Source organism: Leopardus geoffroyi, chromosome C1 (genome assembly GCF_018350155.1).
Source record: "Leopardus geoffroyi isolate Oge1 chromosome C1, O.geoffroyi_Oge1_pat1.0, whole genome shotgun sequence".
NCBI lineage: Eukaryota > Metazoa > Chordata > Mammalia > Carnivora > Felidae > Leopardus > Leopardus geoffroyi.
This window is the reverse complement of record NC_059328.1, coordinates 189,289,100-189,311,127: the sequence shown is the minus strand read 5'-3', so window position 1 is coordinate 189,311,127 and position 22,028 is coordinate 189,289,100. Positions and strand designations below refer to the sequence as shown.

At 33.0% G+C, this 22,028-nt stretch overlaps 1 protein-coding gene across 17 annotated transcripts in view; it reads right to left on the bottom strand.

Moving 5' to 3' along the window:
• Window positions 1-22,028, bottom strand: part of NBEAL1 (neurobeachin like 1) — a 178,289-nt gene that overhangs the window by 107,752 nt on the left and 48,509 nt on the right. For 10 of the 17 annotated variants that reach the window (XM_045480816.1, XM_045480823.1, XM_045480827.1 and 7 more), the window contains 9 exons: window positions 20,231-20,537; window positions 18,425-18,531; window positions 11,928-12,014; window positions 9,806-9,889; window positions 6,849-6,947; window positions 6,181-6,761; window positions 5,318-5,450; window positions 4,574-4,693; window positions 2,910-3,213 (listed from right to left, as the gene is read on the bottom strand). In XM_045480816.1, coding sequence (XP_045336772.1) covers window positions 2,910-3,213; window positions 4,574-4,693; window positions 5,318-5,450; window positions 6,181-6,761; window positions 6,849-6,947; window positions 9,806-9,889; window positions 11,928-12,014; window positions 18,425-18,531; window positions 20,231-20,537 — 1,822 coding nt within the window. The remainder of the gene's footprint in view (window positions 1-2,909; window positions 3,214-4,573; window positions 4,694-5,317; window positions 5,451-6,180; window positions 6,762-6,848; window positions 6,948-9,805; window positions 9,890-11,927; window positions 12,015-18,424; window positions 18,532-20,230; window positions 20,538-22,028) is intronic. The other 7 variants (XM_045480821.1, XM_045480820.1, XM_045480819.1 and 4 more) reach the window with 1 other exon arrangement.

The following is a 22,028-nucleotide window of genomic DNA, read 5'->3' as shown; positions in this document are numbered from 1 at the left end:
TATTCAATGCAATCCCTATTAAAATAATACCAGCATTCTTCATAGAGCTAGAACAAATAATCCTAAAATTTGTATGGAACCAGAAAAGACCCCGAATAGTCAAAGCAATCCTGAAAAAAAAAAAAAAAAAACCCAAAGCTGGAGGCATCACAATTCTGGACATCAAGATGTATTACAAAGCTGTAATCATCAAGACAGTATGGTACAACAGACACATAGGTCAATGGAACAGAAGAAAATACTTAGAAATGGACCCACAAACGTATGGCCAACTAAGCTTTGAGCAAAGAATATCCAATGGAATAAAGACAGTCTCTTCAACAAATGGTGATGGGAAAACTGGACAGCGACATGAAGAAGAATGAACCTGGACCACCTTCTTACACCATACACAAAAATAAACTCAAAATGGATGAAAGACCTAAATATAAGACAGGAAACCATCAAAATCCTCAAGGAGAAGGCAAGCAAAAACCTCTTTGACCTCTCCTGCAGCAACTTCTTACTCAACACGTTCTCCAGAGGCAAGGGAAACAAAAGCAAAAATGAAGTACTGGGATCTCAGCAAGATAAAAAGCTTCTGCATGGCAAAGGAAACAATCAGCAAAACTAAAAGGCAACCGAAGGAATGGGAGAAGATATTTGCAAATGACATATCAAATAAAAAGTTAGTACCCAAAATCAACAATGAACCTACCAAACTCAACACACACAAAAAAGCAATCCAGTGAAGAAATGGGCAAAAGACATGAATAGACACTTTTCTAAAGAAGACATCCAGATACGGGCGCCTGGGTGGCTCAGTCAGCTGACTTCGGCTCAGGTCATGATCTCACAGTCTGTGAGTTCGAGCCCCACATCGGGCTCTGTGCCGACAGCTCAGAGCCTGGAGCCTGCTTCAGATTTTGTGTCTCCCTCTCTCTCTGACCCTCCCCCGTTCATGCTCTGTCTCTCTTTGTCTCAAAAATAAATAAACATTAAAAAAAATTAAAAAAAAAAAAGACATCCAGATGGCTAACAAGAGACATGAAAAAAATGCTCAACATCACGCATCATCAGGGAAATACAAATCAAAACCACAATGAGATACCACCTCACACCAGTAAGAATGGCTAAAATTAACAACTTGGGCAACAATGGATGCTGGTGAGGATGCGGAGAAAGAAGAACCCTTTTGCATTGCTGGTGGGAATACAAACTGGTGCAACCACTCTGGAAAATATGGAGGTTCCTCAAAAAATTAAAAATAGAACTACCCTATAACCCAGAAATTGTACGAGTAGGTATTTATCCAAAGGATACAGGTGTGCTGTTTCAAAAGAGCACATGCATCCCAATGTTTATAGCTGTGTCACTGGCAGCACCGAAGTATGGAAAGAGCCCAGGTGTCCATCAACAGATTAATGGATAAAGATGATGTGGTATATATACATAATGGAGTATTACTCGGCAATCAAAAAGAATGAAATCTTACCATACGCAACAACATGGATGGAACTAGTGTGTTTATGCTAAGTGAGATTAGTCAGAGAAACAAATACCATATGACTTCACTCATATGAACAATTTAAGATACAAAACAGATGAACATAAGGGAAGGGAAACAAAAATAATATAATAACAAGGAGGGGGACAAAACATAAGAGATTCTTAAATACAAACTAAAGGCTGCTGGATGGGTTGTGGGTGGAGGGATGGGCTAAATGGGCAAGGGACATTAAGGAGGACACTTGTTGGGATGAGCAGTGGGTGTTTGTTACATATAGGGATGAATCACTAGATTCTACTACTGAAATCATTATTGCACTATATGCTAACTTGGATGTAAATTTTTAAAAAATAATAAAAATAAATAAAATTAAAGTTATTTAACAATATGAATTCTGTAAATTACTATACATACAACATTGCCATCAATTTTAACAGATGAATAACGAGAATGACACAGATAATATAGTACATGATATTTGGTTGTTTTTCTATTTTTCCTTTTATTAAAGAGAGCTTGTTAAAATAAATAAATAAATAAATAAATAAATAAATAAATAAATAAATAAATAAATAAAATTAAGCTGTTTCAAGCTACTCAACACAGTTAAACCATACTAGCCAAAATGAACTTCATTTTGGTATCACCTTCAATTCATCTAAAACCTAGGAAAGTTGTGGGTGGTTCAATCTCCACTACAGAAAGGAAATTTTATACAGCATTAAAAACCTAATATCAAATATAACAAAATTTACCTATTAATTTATCTAATGTTAAGTAATTTAAATTTAGAAGAAAAAATAGCAGAATAACCAACATTGTGAATAGATATCACAGAAATTGAATAGTAAATGAATAGTACTAAAAAAAAAAAGAAATGCAAATTCAAACAAGGTTCCACCTTACATCAATAAAAGGAGGAAACAGTATTGACCATTCCATGTGTTTTTTTTTTTTTTTTTAAGTTTATTTATTTATTTTGAGAGAGAGAAAGAGAGCATGGACGGGGCAGAGAAAAAGGGAGAGAGAGAATCCCATGTAGGCTCCACACCATCAGCACAGAGCACAATATGGGGCTCAAACTCACAGGTCAGTTCTTAAATATTATCAACATACATGTAAAACACTATAATTATGTGAGGGATGCAGGTGCTAAATAACCTTGTGGCAATCATTTTGTAATATACACGTCTATCAAATCATTACACTGTACATCTTAAACTTACGTATGTTTTATGTCAATAATATCCCAATCAATTGAGGGTGGGTGGACAGGGAATGTAGTGGGATTTTTCTTCCCTTTCAGCTTCCATTACAAATACAAATACACTCTTCAGATCAAATATATTCTTCAAAATATATGTAGGCAGCAAAAAAAAAAAAAAAACTAAGTTTAAACAGTATGACTGCACATGCTCACCTGCTAAATACAATGCCTTCACCTGAGGAGGCTGTAGTCCTTCATAAAATATGATAACAGACCCTAGCTGGCCCTCCAGAGATGTGGGACATCCCCATTCACTATCTTGAGTTCCAGCTGATATCAATTTGGTAATCAATTTTGATTTTTCAAGTGTTCCTCCCCAGGAGGCTGATGACAGAATTCCACCAAATGATGTCCGATGAGGGATAATGGGGGAAGAAAAAGGTGGATCTGGGATTTGGGATGGTGGAGGAGTGGTGGTTCTTTGCCCAGCTGAACCAATGCAGCAGGAAATAAAAGGCTAAAAATTAAGAAACAAACAAAATAAATTACACCATTTTAATTATATCTCGATCTTCAGATTGAAAATAAAACAGCACATAAAGTTAAAAAAACAAATAGATGGAAAATAAATTGTAAGTTTTAATTTTATTGGATCATAATGTGTGCATGTGTGTGCATACATAAGAAGCCAATGAGAGATGTTACTTTTGGCCTATGGTATTTGGATGTGTTACTTTTATAACTCACATTATATCCTGTAAATTTTGAAATTTTAATGAGTATTTTTAAAAACTTTAACAACTTTACTATATTCTAAAATAAAGGAAACTACTTTTCTCCCTTAAAATTTATAAACAGAACTACACATTAGTATAATAACACTAATTACAGGCTATCCTAAAATGAGCATCAGGATGAACATCAATAAGAAACTACTAGAATCAGAGAAGCACCTGGGAAATAACAGATTTCATTACCTTCAAAAAAGGCTCTTTTAGAATTATCTAAGAATTCTCAAAGAACTTTTACAATAATATTTTTTTCCATTTCTAATACAATATGTAAACAATCTTTATTTTTGATTTTTTAAACAGAGCTATTACAAATTGCAGCTTTTATTTGATTCTTTTCCCCAAATAAATTTTTGAAAATAAATCAGTGTGCTATTTCCCAAGCTTACATCCTACAACCCTGACGTGTGAATCACTGCTACAATAATATTCTTTAAGAATCATCTCAATAAGTTCCATCTTATATTTGACTACAATGTAAAGGATTAAAGTTTCTTCGTTACTGTTTCAAATTCAGTGAGGATGGAAAAAAGACCATCATAATAGTCTCTAAGTATTTTGTACACTTGGGAGGGCTTTATTATTATTTTTCTAAAGATTTTATTTATTTTTAATTTTTTAAAGTTTTTAAATTTATTTTGAGAGAGAGAGAGAGAGAGAGAGAGAGAGAGAACACACGAGCAAGGGAGGGGCAAAGAGAAGGAGAGAGAGAATCCTAAGCAGGTTCCACACTTGCCAGGCTCAACCCCAGGAACCATGAGACCATGATCTGAGCCAAAATCAAGAGTCTCAAGAATGAGACGCTTAACCTACTGTGCTACCCAGACATCCCATGGAGGGCTTTATTAAATGATCCTTTGCTCTCCTCTATTAAATTTCTTTGGCTTTCCCATTTTAGGTCTTTTTCTCCATAAGTTTTTTATTACATTTGTTTCTTCTTTGAGTTGTTTTTCTTTATTACATATTGTCCAACTTCATCTAATAATGATAGGCTAACAGTATTAAATATTAACTTACTATATCTTAGAACATACAAAACATTTTAAAATCCCATGGTCCCATAACAAGTAGATAAGGTGTGCTTACTTCATTCATGGCAGGAAATCTGAGAGGGGCAGAGACCTTCTGCTGTCCGTTGTCATAGATATAGACAAAGCTCTGACCAAAGGGTCTTTTTCCAGGCATGTGAACAATGGTTATGTTGTGCTAGTAAAGTAAAGCATACATTTAAAGACTAAAATTACATTAAATCTTTGGAATGACAAATGTTTTCAGAGTATTACTCAATTAGTTTGTGTGAATAGCAGAACATTGAGATTAAGCATAATTAAATGCTGGTTAAAATTCTGTTCTTAGGAGTGAATGACAATTTTTTCTGTAGTACTACAAAAGCATTTATATATTGTTCTAGCAACTTATACACAACTGTAACAAAGTATCTTTCCTGTATTTTCCAAGTCTGAGTATTCTTTAGAATCAATTTTCCTAATGAGAAGCATTTTATACTTTAAGAAAAGCAAGAGAGATGCATCACTATTAATAATTTATGTTCTCATTTTAAATTGAATTCCTAAACCAAATCTGATTCTAGAAAACATGAAAGAAATGGAAATATTTACTTTTACTTTTTTAGGAGAAAAATTATTATCGCTGAGTTTATAATGAGGATGATAATGCTATTAACTTCCTTATAAATTTCAACATAAGCAGAATTATGAAGTGAAAATTAATCAATGCTCAAAAAGGAGATAATTCCTGATGTACATTCACCAAATGTGTGATTTTAAAGAAAAGAACCAAAAAGTTAAATGTGATGTCCTAAAACCTTACCCACAGAGAATCACAGAAACTGTGGTCAGGAAGCATAACTGCAGCATATTCTCTTTTTGTGCACACTGCAACAACCAGCATACCTGAATGGGTAATAAAAGCTTCAAAACCCATGCCACTTCCTGTAAAAAAGCTAACAAAAATATATATTATCAGAACTTTTGAAGTCAGTTCAGTTTTATCACTGAATACACACAAAACCGTAAGATCATCATGAATATCTTTATCAATAATGCTGTGGCTTATATTCTATTGCCACACATCAGTCCAACCTCATATCAATGGTAATTCCTAAATCTTTTATGGGCTTAATGGTTTAACAAATTATAAAAGGTAGCCAGAAGAGTGGAATTCCATTATCAAACAAAAGTAAAATGATAAATTTTGAAGATTTCAAAATTCTTTCAAATAGGATTCAGAAAGCATGAATAAATGTCTTAAAAATCACAAGGCATTAAATTTATTTAAAATTATCAGTTACCAAAGTAACTAAGTTTGGATGTACATACACATAGGTTTTGTGATCCTTCATATAAATATAGAGCACCTTTAATGGAACATAGAGATCACCATTCATTTTAAAATTTATTACACTTTTTTCTCCACTTTTATCATACTTTTAAGAAGGAACTTTGTTTCCAAACTAACCAAAGACCTACCAAAATATTTGATGTATGTAATCAATATCATGAAAGCGATAAAACACTTATAATTAAACTGTGTACGCCCTAAGGATAAAGCGGTTTCAGCTAAACTGTTGTACATTTAAAAACTAGATGCTTGAAAAGCTTTTTCCTGTTTGAGAATTACAGCATATATTGTTATGACAGTATTCATTTATATTCCATAACTTGTATCAGTACCTGTACAATTGTTTTCTTTTTCCTCCTTTGTTAGCATTGCCAAGAGTCAACTGATCCTGATCTAAGCAAAACCAAGCATTGAAAGAAAAGGCAGACCCTGGCCATTTCTGTATGGAAGGCACAGAGATTCCTGCCATACTATGTGACAAATTAAAATACTGCAGTGCGCTTTCTAGACTTTGTTTTCGGGCCATTGTCAGAATTGCTCGAGTCACAGGAGTAGTATAAGGGTGAATATACTCAGATTCATCCACTCTCAGCAATCTTAGCAGCTGGCGTATTTCTTCTGAGCTCACTGACTGACTCCCCAAGGAACCATGAAGTGCAATCAAGTTCTCAGCACAAGTTCGATGGAGGGAAGAATGGGAACCAAGGGTTTCAATGATGTGAATTCCCATGTTTGCATTGACACAAGTAGTTCGACTCTGCCTATTAATACAACAAATTCTTTTCAGCCAATCAGAAATGAAGATTTGCAGATCATGGGATTCTAGCTCTGGAAGCCACTGGATAAGAAGCAAGAGAGGCTGGACATTACTAATGCCCAAAATCCCAACTGAAGTGTGGTCACCCTCTACAGCCTATAAAGCAACATAAAAGACAAAACGTTAGTAACCATTTTGGATACAGAGATAATGGAACTTGTTTAATACAGCGAAAAAACTCACCATATTCATAAGTTCTTTAAGTAGTTCTAGCGGTGGCTGACCCAGGGATTTTAAAACCTCAAACATATGTGTATAACCAATTCTTTCTTTAAATACTTCCTAAGGGAAGGGAAATAAACACATCAAAACAAACTTTCAAAGACTGAATTTGTTGATTATTTAAAATGTTGAATATTACCCATTTCAGTTAATACTGAAAAGACTGAGTACAGTATTTGCTTCTTAAATCACATCTTCATCTTTTTTTAATGAAAAAAAATGTTTAATGTTCATTTATTTTTGAAAAAGAGAGAGAGAAAAAGAGAGAGAGACAGAGTACAAGTGGAGGAGGGGCAAAGAGAATGAGGGAAACACAGCATCTGAGGCAGGGTCCAGGTTGTGAGGTGTCAGCACAGAGCCCAATGCGGGGCTTGAACCCATGAGCCGTGCATGAGACCATGACCTGAGCTGAAGTTGGACGCTTAACCTTATTGAGCCACCAGGCACCCTCTAAAATAGATTCCATAGGTGTTCTGAAATATGATGTGACAATAACCTACCAAATGTAAAATAAATGAAATTAGCAATAATTGTATAATTGTATATTATAAAAATATTATATAAATTTCAGATTAGGGTACAACCACTTTCATCTTCACTTGATTTGTAATTAGTACAGTATTACATGAAGTCAAAACAAAAATGGCAAAAAAATGAGAAGACTTTGGGGGTAACAGGAGCCAGGCAGCAGTCTCAAAAGACTAGAGTCCTGGCAATTTTGAGTGGTGACAGAAAAAACTGGGTAATTTTCTCTCTTCTTTTTGTATCTAAATGGATTGAATTTATCTCAAACATCAAGTTCATTTTAGAAAGGTCTAAGTCATATGTATTTTTGAACTAGTGGGCACACAAAGTCATAAAGTAAAATAAAAAGACAACAAAAATCTAGTAATGCTAAACTAGTCCAGCAAATCAGGCAAAAATGTATACACTTTTATTATAAAATCAAAAGATTTAAACAAAATGAGCAAGACTGGTTGTCTCTAGGGAGAGGAACTAGTTGGCTGTGAGCCCAGTGGTAGAAAGAACATTTTTTTCCAAAAGGTATTTTTTAATACTAATTCAAAGGGATACATGGACCCCTATATTTATAGGAACTTCATGTACAGTGGCCAAATTATGAAAACAGCCCAAGTGTCCATCAATTGATGAATGGATAAAGAAGATGTGGTATATACATAAAATGGAATATCTTTTTTAATTTTTTTAACGTTTATTTATTATTGAGAAACAGTGAGAGACAGAGCATGAGCATGGGAGGGGCAGAAAGAGGGGGAGACACAGAATCTGAAGCAGGCTCCAGGCTCCAAGCTGTCAGCATAGAGCCCGACATGGGGCTCAAACTCACAAACTGCAAGATCATGACCTAAGCTGAAGCTGGACGCTTAACCAACAGAGCCACCCAGGCAACCCCACAAAACAGAATATTAATCAGCCATAAAAAAGAATAAAACCTTGCCATCTGCAACGACATGGATGGAACTAGAGAGTATTATGCTAAGCAAAAGAAGTCAGAGAAAGACAAACATCATATGATTTCACTCATATGTGGCATTTAAGAAAACAAAACAGGCAGAGAACAAACTAATAGTTACCAGAGGGTAGACGGGTGGAAAGATGGGTTAAATAGGTTATAGAGATTAAAGAGTGCACCTGTGATGAGCACTGAGTATTATATCTGTAGTAAATGTATCTGTAAGGAATTGCTGAATCCCTATATTGTATATCTGAAAAACTACTACACTGTATGTTAACTGGAATTTAAATTAAAACTTAAAAATCTAATACCTATCATTTTTAAAAAGGTATTTTTAACATAACCTTTTGAATTTTAAACCATGCATTACATAATAAAAAAATTATATCTTAAGACTTGAACATCACTTGAGACTTGAGTTTCATAATACAGTACAGCTAATTTATTATACTCATAAACCAATTACTTAGAACTTAAAATGATTTTTTTTCCCTTACAGAAACTATTGTAATTAGAATTAGATTCCCAAGCAGGCCTGTAAAACTGTAAAAGCTGTCTAGTAGGCATCGAACCATAAGCTACATATGGCAACATTTATAGAGCAAACATGAGTGTCCTAGTGGAACCAATGGAAAGTTAGCAATACTACTGAAGGCATGGCTTAGGAAACCAGGAATAATTCATTCATGTCTGCTACTAAAAGGTAAAGCATGAAATATATTACAGGTGGTAAACAGAAGGTAAAATATCATCATCATCATCGACACTGAGATTTATTAAGCACTTACCATGTGCCTGGCACTATAGGTTTACCACTTTACACAGATGATCTCACTAATCCTTAAAACTATTCAATGACGAAACTACTAGCACAAATCAGCATAAATGGACAACAGGACAGAGTTAGTAGTTGTGAATGAGACAGAAAGAAAATCCTGAAGTTTGGTAACAAAGAAGCAGAATTTCCACGGCCATTGTGAAAAACAAGTCCCAAACTGATAGGGCTAATTCATGTGAAAAATTTTCTCACAGTCTAGGCAGTCATAAACTGAGCAAAGAGTGAAAGAGTGATTATTTTATTAATGAAGAAAAACTATGATATAAAATTTAATTTTTTAAACTCACTAACCATAGAATCACTTAAAATGATCTTTCAACAGCAGTGCTATCTTTGTTTACTGACACTGTAAGTCTCTATTAGCTTACAGTGCTATCATATAATTATATGCCTATCTTATAATCCAAAGCAGTCCCCATAGGTGTTTGTCTCAAAAGTTAACAGCAAATGATTCCTATACTGAGATAGTTTGTGAACTATTTCACTTCAGGTATAACACCAAATGTATTATATATATACTTTCATACATTACTTTGGGGATTTCATAGTGAAAACTGGCATATCTAGGATAACATTTTTGAGCTTGTGGATTTTATGTTTCACCTTAGCAGCTGGAGATTTATTCATTACTGCTGTCAAAGCCTTAATGGTTGATATAGCCAAACAATCCAATTGCCCCTGAAACACCTATCAGAGAGAAAAAAAAATAAAAAGGAAAGAAATTAACAACGTGTTCAAGATTTGTATTTAGTTAGGAAACCTTTGTTCTGAAAACCTGAAAAAATAATTACTTAACATGCAATACATTCCTCTTACAATAAAATAGATTTCTGAAACACTATACCTGCAAGAAAAGTTACCTACTTGACGAAAATAAACCATGTGTCAAGAAGGATAAAGCTACATTCACTCATCACTTTGAAATGTTTTGGGAAAAAAACCAAAAACCGAAAAGAACACAAGCTTAACACATGCTTTTAAAAATAATGGACAATCTCCAGAGGAAGGGAGAAAGATCTATCATTGAAAATTCTATTATATTTTAATTTCCCTTCAAAAATACACTGAACTTCCTGGCTTTAAATTTCATTAGCATGTATAAGGTATTTAAAATGGTGTTGTCTATTTGGTTTCCAAGCCTTGTGTTATAATTGAAATGGTATATTTATTTACCAATCACACTTGCAAGCAATAAGGTATACACCTATTTTTACATAAGATGCAAAATTTGAGGTAGAACAGAAAATGAAATATGTATCTATAAGTATTATCATGTTTTTGAGTAGGCAAGCTTTAATGCCAAAAGCTGTAAGAAAAAATAAAAAGCAGCTTCATTTTGTCTATTTTGTATAAGCTTCATCATAAAGAGAAGTGTTAAGTTTCAGAACAGTGCATTTAGAGACAAAAGGTGAAAACAAAATACAACATTAACATTAAAAAATTGAATATGACTGGGTTGTATCATCAGGCTTAATGAACCATGAAAGCCTTACATGAGAACTAGAAAGCTGTAAAAACTAACAGTTCCAAAAATCTGCTTTTGGTAATATATTACTATGACTTAAAGGCAGTCACTTCATGAGTAGGATTTTCCTCTCTCCCTCCCACTAAAAATGATTTAAGGGACTGATTAGATCTTTGTCATTTTAAGCTAAGCTCTACCAATTTTAGGCAAGTTATTTAAGCCAGTATCTTGATTTTTGTTGATGTTGTTTATTAAACATTATTATATATACCTATTATATGTGTAATAAACATACTATGCATTAATAATTCTGTATAGAGAATTTCTTACAAACAAGATCTTTCCTACACTTTGTCCAAAGACTAGTCATCACAGTACCTACAATTAGGAATACTAACATAAACCTCTGAGAATATCATTGTAACTGTTTTATTAATCTATATAGGCCTTGAGAGGGACTAACATTTATAAAGAAATCTAAAATGGTACTCTGTAATTGGTATTTTACATCCAGAACAGAAAATAATCATCATATCTATACCATAGCTCTATTTATAAACCTGGATATTAAGATAATATTAATAAAAGACATCATGAAAGCTCTCTCACAAACATTTCAGGAAAGAAAAATAACAAAGCAATTTTTATAGGTAGTTTTTTCCAAAATGAATTACCTAATGCAGAAAAGCAACAAAAACTGCTTATTTCTGCCTTTTACCCACATAGAGGTGACTTTCTACAAAAGACAACAGTTAAGTTTTATGCTAAATTAAAGAGAGTTCAGCGTCTTCTTCCCTTCCTCCAGGATTCAGGTTGTCCATTGAATTATAATCATTACTTGTCAACAAGAAGCAAAGAATCAAGGTATTAAAACTGACCATACATATTCACAAACAAAGCCCTAAGGTCCCAATACACCACAATGCTTAGAAAAAGAAGCTCCCAAAATATGAAGTCACCACCACGTTGATATTGGGATCCCATTCCTGTACTTTATATCTCCTCAAATTGACAAGAATACACACATACAAAGATGGAATACTGTTGATCATTTATATCAACCACCAAGATTTCAACAGATTTATCTTTTAGATGAAAAAAATTTTTAATTTTTTTAACAATTTTCAAAAATAATTAATGAACATTAGGATTAGATAGTGTTGGTATATTTTAAGACATAAGAAGAAAAGTACAGGAATAGTTGCTCCCATTGACTGATTTTGGACTTCAGCTGAAACAAGATGCAGGCTTTGTAGATACCTGGTCCTCATTCATTTCTGTCAGTAATTTGTTGGCAAGGTCTTTCTCGTTCTTGTCTGCCACCTTATTGTTAGCATTTAAAAATAGCTGTTAAAAACAGAGATAAGAATAATGGAGAAAGAACATTAAATTGTTACCTATAAGCAGAAATGAAATTTAATGGATTTCCATGTCTCTTGAAAATAAATCCAAGAATCCATTCGTGAAGAATACTATTTTAAACTGACAATCAACTATTCACTTTTTGGGTTACAAACTAACATTAGGTCATATACTATACAATAAGTTGGTATTTATTTCTCTCTTGGAACTGAAAATTACTAAAATAATAATAGCAACAAGTAAATTAGTTAATATTCCTAAATTCTTAAAGAATTAGCAGAAAATGTCTCATAGATAAGAAGGAAATTTGTTAGTGAGACAGATTAAAGATACTGTAGTAAATAATGTACAGTGAGGATTCTGTAGTCAAGTATATTTGTAGAAGCTAACCTACCTTTTAAAGTTTCTTTTTGAAAATACTTCTCAGACTCTCAAATATGCTACTGTACTTTGAAAAAGGTATAAATATTTTTCAAATTATCAAGAGTTGGGCATAATTTATATTAGCTTCTATAAAAGGGATTAAGGATTTTCTCTGAATAAACATGAGGATTGCTAAGGGAATCAAGTATTTTTGTTTAAGTATGGAAAACTAGCATTCCAAAAGATCCCAGTCACATTTTGGATAAAAAGTTAATTCAAATGAAAGTGAAAAGGGAAAGAAAGAAAGACTTATAAAAGAATTTATCAAGAGCATCCAAGGAAGGAAGTTCTTCTTAGGAAGTTCTATCATTTCAGAAAATAGAAAAGTCCAGTAATACACTGAAATAAGGCAATATAAAATAAAACAGATAAAGATAAGGCATGATATGATATGCAGAGCATATATAAAGTTTAACCTAAAAATAGATTAGTGTACACAACACAGGCTTTGGAATCAGAAACCTGGATTTGAATCTTGGTTCTGCTACTTATTAGCTGTCTGGTTTTAAGGAAAACTACTTAACTTCTCTGAGCTTATTTTCTCAAAAGGGAAAAGAATATCTCATGAAATAGTTGTGCAGATTAAATAAAATAATCCATGCTAGGTTATTAATACAATGTCTGACACATAATAGGGTTTAGTAAATGAAAGCTGTTATTAATAACAAAAATTTTTTAAACAATAGTATTCCATATTATCTGGTACAGGAACACAGGAATGCTAAAAACTGATGAAAGCAAAAATGAGTAAAGTCTTCCCAGAAAGCAATCCATATCAAGAATCCTAAAATTACTCTTTAAGTCTATAATTGTATTTCTAGACATTTACCTAAAAAATGGTCAGAAAAGATTTTAGAATCGAGATCCTCACTTCAGCTTTATTTACAACAGCAAAAAGTAAGAAACTGCCCAAATATCCTTAAATAGCAGAATACTTAAATAAATTATGGTTCATCCATAGACTGAAAGGGAAGTCCTGAAACTTTCTGGCCTCAGGACCACTTAACAGTCTTAAAAATTACTGAGAACCCCAAAGAAATTCTCTTTATGTGGGTTATATCTATCAATATTCACCATATAGGAAATTAAAATAAAGACATTTAAAAAAATATTTGCTTATTCATTCAAAAAAATAAACCTATTACAGGCTGACATAAGTAACACATTTATGAGGAAAAAACCCACTCTATTTTCCAAATATACTTAACTGAGATTGGCACTGCTTTTACATTTTATAATTTCTTTAAATGTCTGACTTGATAGAAGATGAATGAATTCTAATATTTACTTTTACATTCAGACTGTTATGATAATATTGTTTGATTCAAGTTTATGAAAAAATAATCTAGTCTCAAACTGAAATGTTAAGATCAGACTTTGCAGATTCCCTAAAATGATTCTGGGGACCCCATACTTTGAGAACCTTGGGTTGAAATATTTGTAGTCATTAAAAATACTGTTTTGGGGTGCCTGGGTGGCTCAATCAGTTAAGCATCCAACTTCAGCTCAGATCATGATTTCCCAGTTCATGGGTTCGAGCCCTGCATTAGGCTCTGTGCTGACAGCTCAGAGCCTGGAGCTTGCTTCAGAATCTGTTTCTCCCTTTCCCTCTGCCCCTCCCCTGTTTCTGCTCTCTCTCTCTCTCTCTCTCTCTCTCTCTCAAAAATAAATAAAAACATTAAAAAAAATACTGTTTTGAAAAATATATGATGGTATATGGGAAGAGTCAGGATATAATACATTTAAAAGCAGGATACAAAAATATTCACTGGTATTCCAAATTTGTAAAGGAAAATATATCCACATTAAAAAATATATATAAAAATATTATTATGTGTATTTTGCCACAATTTTAAAATTTAAATATTTATATATACATACATGTTTTACAAAAAGATTGAGAAAATATATTTTTTATGTATTTTTTCCTCCAAAATCTATAATTGATTATTGCTTAAGAATCTAAATAAAAATCTGTTCTAAAAAATGAAAAGAAATTTGTTCAAATAGTCAGTGTGTATGAATCCAGGCAGGTGCCAACTCCCAAAATCCAGCTTTGAATTATACCATTTTATATCCACCTCCAACAGTCTTTTCCACAAATCATCCCTCAGTTGCTCCTTTTATAAATTTTCATTTTTACTACTGCCTTGATGCTAAATTTTTGTTCTAGTTGATTTTCAGGGGCAGAAGTGGAGAAGGAAAGGAAGAATGTGAAGAGAACAAATTAAGGGATGCAAACAAGACCAAAATATCAACAGCTTTCCAGAATCTTATGACTTAGTCCTCAAATAGACCTTTACACATTTATAATATGCTACAACATCTATATTTTTAAAAAACTGATTAAAACTTCAAGCAGAGTGCTAAAGTATATGTAATGGTTTTGAACCCTCCTCTTTATTACTAGAAATTTGTTGTTATTTTCTTCTCAATTCAAATACTGAATTGGACAGCTTTTAAAAATAATTTTTACATTAATCCAACAAAGCACGTCCCCCTTCCAAAATGTAATATAGTGAAACAAAACAACTCTTAAATGTTTAAAGTTCATCATAGCTTTCAGAAAAGTTAAATGTATGATTCTACTGAATTATATTCTAAGTACTTTACAGTATGATGAAACTCATTTTGACAAACCGGAAGTCTTTACACAAATAGTTCAGGAAATAAATGCATAAACTGGCTGGTGAATCTCACAGAAAAAGAAAAGCACAGAAACTACAGCAATCAGCCTAAAGTTCTCCATGTGATTCATAAAATGTTTGTGACACTTTAAGCTTTAGTTGACAATGTTTCCTCTAGGTCTGAATATTCAAACAATAATTGTCTTGATTCTGTATTAGTATATAAAACAGAAAAAATTATTCATTCCTTACAGCAAAATACTTTAATAAAAAGTCAATCATAGACATCTATAGCATCCTGTAATATATTTAAGAACTTAAGTTTTCACAAGACACCAAATATTTTTATATATTTAAGAATCGTACTAAGTCTATCAAATGTGTTTAATCAATAAAACTTGTACTTCCCCTATATTTAACACAAAGAAAACATTTTTCTACTGACCTTAAGTACCGGTACAACAAAACTACATACAACCTGTGAACTTAGGGTCAGAATACCTGGGTAAGAAATCTACCTCCATTGTGTACTAGTACTAACTTTGTGTTAATCATTTAATCTCTTATGACATATTTCTTCATTTGTGGAATAAAAGAATTGGGCAGTTTATTTCAAAGGTTCCCCCATGCTTTTAGGACTTAATCACTGTAATGTTTGGTGATGAGCTTTTAGTGATTCTGACTAAAATTCCTGCCTAGAAGAAGACCACCTGCAGCAGAGAGGGATGGGGTCCCAAAGCCTGGCTTTCCCCTCTGAAATGGGTTTCTTTTCTAGCATTGCCTATCTCAAAACAAAGTGTGATAGGTGGTATAAGATAATTAAATTTTAAAACATTATGACTATCAGCAAGTTTCAAGATCTAAATTACAAGAAATTCTGGTCTATACTACAGTAGAAAGAGCTTTTATATTATTAGCTCAACATCATTACAGCTATGCCAAAAAGCTGTGCACTTTTAAAAAAGATACTGTTGACCATGATAAGATAGAGATTTTTAATGTATCTGACTGTCATATATTGAAGAAAAACACTAATCAATTTTAGTAGGAACTAAATTTTATCCTAGTGATTTACTCTTTTATAATGTGTGACTGGCAGATTCTCTACACATGTGACATTTTGTCTTTATCACTGAAATTGCCTTTATAACTGATAAAGCCACACTATTTTTTTTTTTTACAACAAACAAAAGGTTTTATAAACAGTTATTTTATACTCTTTTCATCTTCCTAGGAATACATTCCCAAGAATAATTTTTAAAAGGTAGGAGAGGCATCTTCACTCCCTAGTGACAGATTAGTACTTCCATTGATTTCATAAATATTCATCATTATTGACTTCATCAATACATTCTTTATTATTTTATGCTATTTCTTTACTATTTCACTATAAGCTAAGAAATACAGTGACATAAATGCTTTCAGAGATATCTCTTCTAACAGTGTGGAAAAATTCAAGGAGCTGATATTAAAATCCTTATACTGGAATATTCTCAAAAATCAGAATGAAACCCTAGTATTTTTTAGCAAAGAGTCCATGAAAGGAATACCTCAAACAGAAAGAATTATCTGAAGTAGTTTCTCTTTCTTTTTTTTAAATATAATTATATTTTGCAGGCATTTTTAAAGTTTATTTATTTTTGAGGGGGAGAGCAAGTAAGCATAAGCAAGGGAGGTTTAGAGAAAGAGAGAGAGAGAGAGCAGAATCCCAAGCTGGCTCCATACTCTGTTCAGAGCATAATGCAAGGATCACTCCCACAACCATAAGATCATGACCTGAGCCAAAATGAAGAGTCAGGGGCTTAACTGAGTCACCCAGGCACCCCGTAGTTTTATTTTCAAAGGCTTTTCAAGAAGCTCTCTAAAAAATATCTGATACAATCTCGAAATTTATGAAAATATGATATAGTAAGAGACATTAGTTATTACATACACACAAATCTGTCAAAAGTATAAATTAGTAAAAAATAAGAAAAATAGTAAGAAAATTGGCAGGATATATCAAGAACATTAACACTATTTCTATTATTCTGCTTTTCTACATTTCCCAATTATTTACAAGTTGTTTTATGCAATGTTCTCTAATTTCATTTTTTTTTTTTTTAATGTTTGACCTGAGCTGAAATCAACAGTCAGAGGCTTACCTGACTGAGCCACCCAGGCACCCCACTTCCCTAATTTTAAAAAAGCACAAAATTTTATGCCCCTTGACCTAGTAATTCTACTAGGAATAGAATTCTATGAAACTTGAAAGAGTTATGTAATGGCAAAAAAATTAGAAGTAAACTGAGTAACAGCCAATAGGGAATAGTTATGTAAATTATGATACATCCACTTAATATAATATTATGTAGATATTAAAATCATAACACAGGAAAACGCAAACAAAATCATCTTACATGAAACAAAAGCACAAAATTATATGCATCAAATGCTCACACCAAATTTTAACAATGCACAACAAAAGACTAAAAGTCAATGATAAAAACCAAACCCAATTAAAAAACACACAAATAACTTAAATATACATTTCTCCAAAGAATATTTATAAATAGCCAATAAGCACATGAGGAAATGCTCAGTATCACTAGTTATTAAAGAAAGACAAATCGAAATCACAATGAGATACCATTTCACAGCAATTAGAACAGCTACTATCAAAAAGAAGAAAATAACTGTGAAGGAAAATGTGAAGAAATCAGAACCCTTGTGCACTGTTGGCAAGACTGTAAAATGGCAGAGTCACTATGGAAAACAGTAAGGTGGTTTCTCAAAAACTTTTTAAAAATTTAATTACTATATGATCCAGCAATCTCACTTCCGGAATATATCCAAAAGAACTGAAAACAGAGTCTCAAAGAGATATGTGTATATTCATGTTCCATAGCAGCATTGTGGTATGTATATCCTATGGAATATTATTAAGCCTAAATAAAAAAGGAAGAAAATTCTGCAATATGCTACAACATGGATGAATCTTGAGGCTATTACGCTAAGTGAAATAAACCAGTCACAAAAAGACAAATACTGTATGACACCACTTACATGAGGTACTTAGAGACAGGAAGGTGGTTGTCAGGGGCTAGGGGAGGGAGAATGTGGAATTATTTAATGGATATAGAGTCAGTTCTATAAGATGTAGACTTATGAAGAATGGATGGTGGTGACAGTTGTACAACAATGTGAATGCATTTAATACCACTGAACTACACCCATTAAAATGGTAAATTTTATGTGCTTTTTATCACAATAAAAAAGAAAATAAGTAATATGTTCAAATTTGAATCAAAGCATAAACAAAATGATAGCTTTTTAAAACCAAACACAATAATAACAGAAAAATACCTTGCAATTCTGTAGCAGTCGTATGAGATGTTCAAAGCAATTACTGTTAAGAAAAATGGCCTGAAGAACAGGCCTATCAGTGCAGTCTAACATGGCTGTGATGGTATCTGGGAAAATAAAAACAAAATAGTCCATTTATAAAGTGGGAAATTTGGAATCACAGAAACATTTACTTTGGCCATATTTTTTTTTATTTTTTTAATGTTTATTTATTTTTGAGACAGAGAAACACAGAACATGAGTAGAGAAGTGGCAGAGAGAGAGGGAGACACAGAATTTGAAGCAGGCTCCAGGCTCTGAGCTATGAGCACGGAGCCCGACATGGGGCTCAAACTCATTATCTGTGAGATCATGACCTGAGCCGAAGTCAGACAACCAACCAACTGAGCCACCCATGTGCCCCATACTTTGGCCGTTTTAATTTAGGCTTTTCAGTCGACAAAGGGATGTAAAATTAGTTAGGAAAAAATAGGGATGGAGAGTACAAAACAAAACTGTACTTATTACTTGTTAAGAAAAGTAGACATTTATAATTTATTATTGACAATATTTGTTTTTATACCTAAGAGTGATATATATTTCCCAGAGACTTAAATAGCTGTTATTCGATTATAATGCTCAAGTATAGCTTGCTACTAACAAATAAGCAACATCTAGTTATGTTTAGCAACACAGTCTCATCACACAGTAAAAAATTAGCATGTGGCCATTAAGAAAATGAGACTTAGGGAATTAATCCATTTGTAATGATGGTTTGTTCTTGTTTCCTACTGAAAAGATATCCTCATTCAGAAATCTAGGGATGATCTACATAAGTAATGTGATAGTTTTTAACAAATAACAAGTCCATTAATATAGACTCAAACTTTCTTATAAATTTATAATTTATTACAATTACAAAATGTAACATATCACATAAAATAACAGAAACTAGATAAAATGAATCTTATTTTCCTACAGAAACAGTTGTAAGAGATCAAGTTTCACCAAGATTCTGGTGTCCAATATTTTTAAATTAGACAGCACACATGCCCTCACACAAGCACGTTAAGTCTCTAGAGCTACACAATAAATCATTAATGTTGGATATGTGTGGGTGGTAGGATATAAAAAGCTTTTCTTTTTACTTATCCAAATTTCCCAGGATAGCTGTAATGAAAATATTTTACTTCTATAAAAAGAAACTCAATTAATAATACTTGTATCTATCAATGTAACAGGGGAATACAATAAGAAATCACATATATTGATGGAGTTTACAGAGATAGGGACATATAAGCAAAGAATGACAAACCAAAAAACACAGAGAGACAGCAAGAGAAACAAGACAAACATACACAGAGGCTCTGAAGAAACAAAACAAAACAAAACAAAACAAAACAAAACAAAACAAAACAAGAGGCCCTCTAGAGAAAGGACAGATGTTAAACTGACCTCTACAGAGATTTATAGAAGCACATATAAAATTGATCATATGTGACACTTTGCCATAGGTCAGATAATGCAAATGGCACCTCCTGAAAATTTACTTTTCCTAGAATTTGAAAATAATAGCTTTCTTAAGATTGATGCTTTTAGTGGATTATGCTTTCAAAAAATTAATAAAGCCTCAATTTTGTCACTGTTAAAGCAAAGACGCTGTTAACAAATCAATTCCATATTAATTATTTTGAAGTCAAAATCTAAAGTCATACAATAGCTGAATTAAACAATTGATACTTCCTATACAATGGTCTTGAATTTCAAATAAGTCTAAAAAAAAGATTCAGAGAAAACGGAGTGTAATAAACTTTATGTAATACTTACTCAACATTTTTATCTGTAGAGCTATGAATCGGCTTTCCCACTGTCTCGACCTCCTTTGATTAGGTAAAGCTGAATGATCTGAATTTAGCAATTTAAAATAGTTCTCCAAAAGAGTGCTGGTTTCCACTTGACGCTGGTCAGAGCTGCTAGTGAGAAGGATATGTACCACTTCTGTAAGGCACTTCAGAGTAAGTTCTACCTTCCTACCCACTTCTTCAGGATCTCCATCCTCCCAGGAATCACAGTCTGCCAAAACTCTCATAAGAACTTCCATGGTAGCTGGAGAAATTGCTTGCAAAGCATTCCTCTGAAACATGAGAGATAATAAAAATAAAATCCAAACCTAACTGAAGTTCTGTATGTTTGCAAAAACAAAGAGAGTTTAATAAATGTGTGGACTTTTTCTTTTAATAAATCAACATATAAAAAAATTTAAACATATACTTTGATGGGCAATGCTAGTGTTTTATGCAGATTAAGTCTTCATTTCCTCACTAGATTACTAGATTTCTGATTTTATTCAGATAGCAATCTGCCCACATAGAAAACTTGTTTACCACCCTCCCTTGCAGCTAGTGATAGCCATGTGACATGGTTCTGGTCAAGAACATATGCCAGAAAGCTATGAAGAAAACATAACTTTACAAATAAAAATAGAAGGACCCTTGGCTCTTGGCCTTTTCACCTTTTTCCTGCCTGGAATGCAGACATGATGCTTGGAGCCACCTTTAAATCATTAAGAAACAAACCCAAGAATTAAAGTAGCAGGCTAAAAAGAAAGTAGAAATGCAGAAGGACTTAGTCCTTGATGATACCATGGAGTTGCTATATCAGCCCTGAACTGCTTACATCTGGATTTGTTATGCAAGAATAACAAAGCTTGGTTAAGCTTCTCTAGGGTTTTCTGTTGGTTATAGCAAACCCATCCCAAATGATATAGATAAATAAGACAACTGGCTTGACTTTGATTCTGCAAACATTTCTGAAATTCTAAGTTATTGGTAGCTATTCAAGGTGACCCATTAAACTTGGAAAAAAAAACATATATTTTGCCCAAATCTGTTAAACTGATAGATAATGAATCAAACACAGTTATGCAAAAATAATCTGAAAATAATAGCACTTAAGCCATTAGAACTGGTAATTACCAACAAAATAAGTAATATCAATAATAGCAAGTGCTACTTTGAAAGAAACCGCCTATAGGGGCGCCTGAGTGGTTCAGTCAGTTAAGCATCTGACTTCGGCTCAGGTCATGATCCCATGGTTCATGAGTTCAAGCCCCGTGTCGGGCTCTGGGCTGACAGCTCAGAGCCTGGAGCTTGCTTCAGATTCTGTATCTCCCTCTGTCTGCTCCTCCCCTGCTTGCACTCTGTGTGTCACATTGTCTCAAAAATAAATAAACATTAAACAAAAAAAATTAAAAGAAACTGCCTATAGAATACCCAACATCCATTTCCTCCACTTCTTTATCAAAAGAACCCCTGATATTTCACTGGACATGTGGCTACCAGGAATAAAAATTACATTTCCTAACTTCCCCTGCTGCCAAGGAGGCTGAGGAAGCAAGTTTTACCCAATTTTTTATCTAGACATATTTTCCTTTGTTGTAGTTATCTCATGGAGTTTGGAAAATGAGATTTAAAAAAAAGATGAGTATCAGCTTTTCAGTATCTCCTTTAAAGATAGTTGCCATTTGTCTCCCTCACCACCCCCCCATTTTTGTGCCCAAAATACAGACACAATGCAGATAGCCAAAACTCTAAAAGCTAATCTTGTAGCAAAAGAAATAGTAACA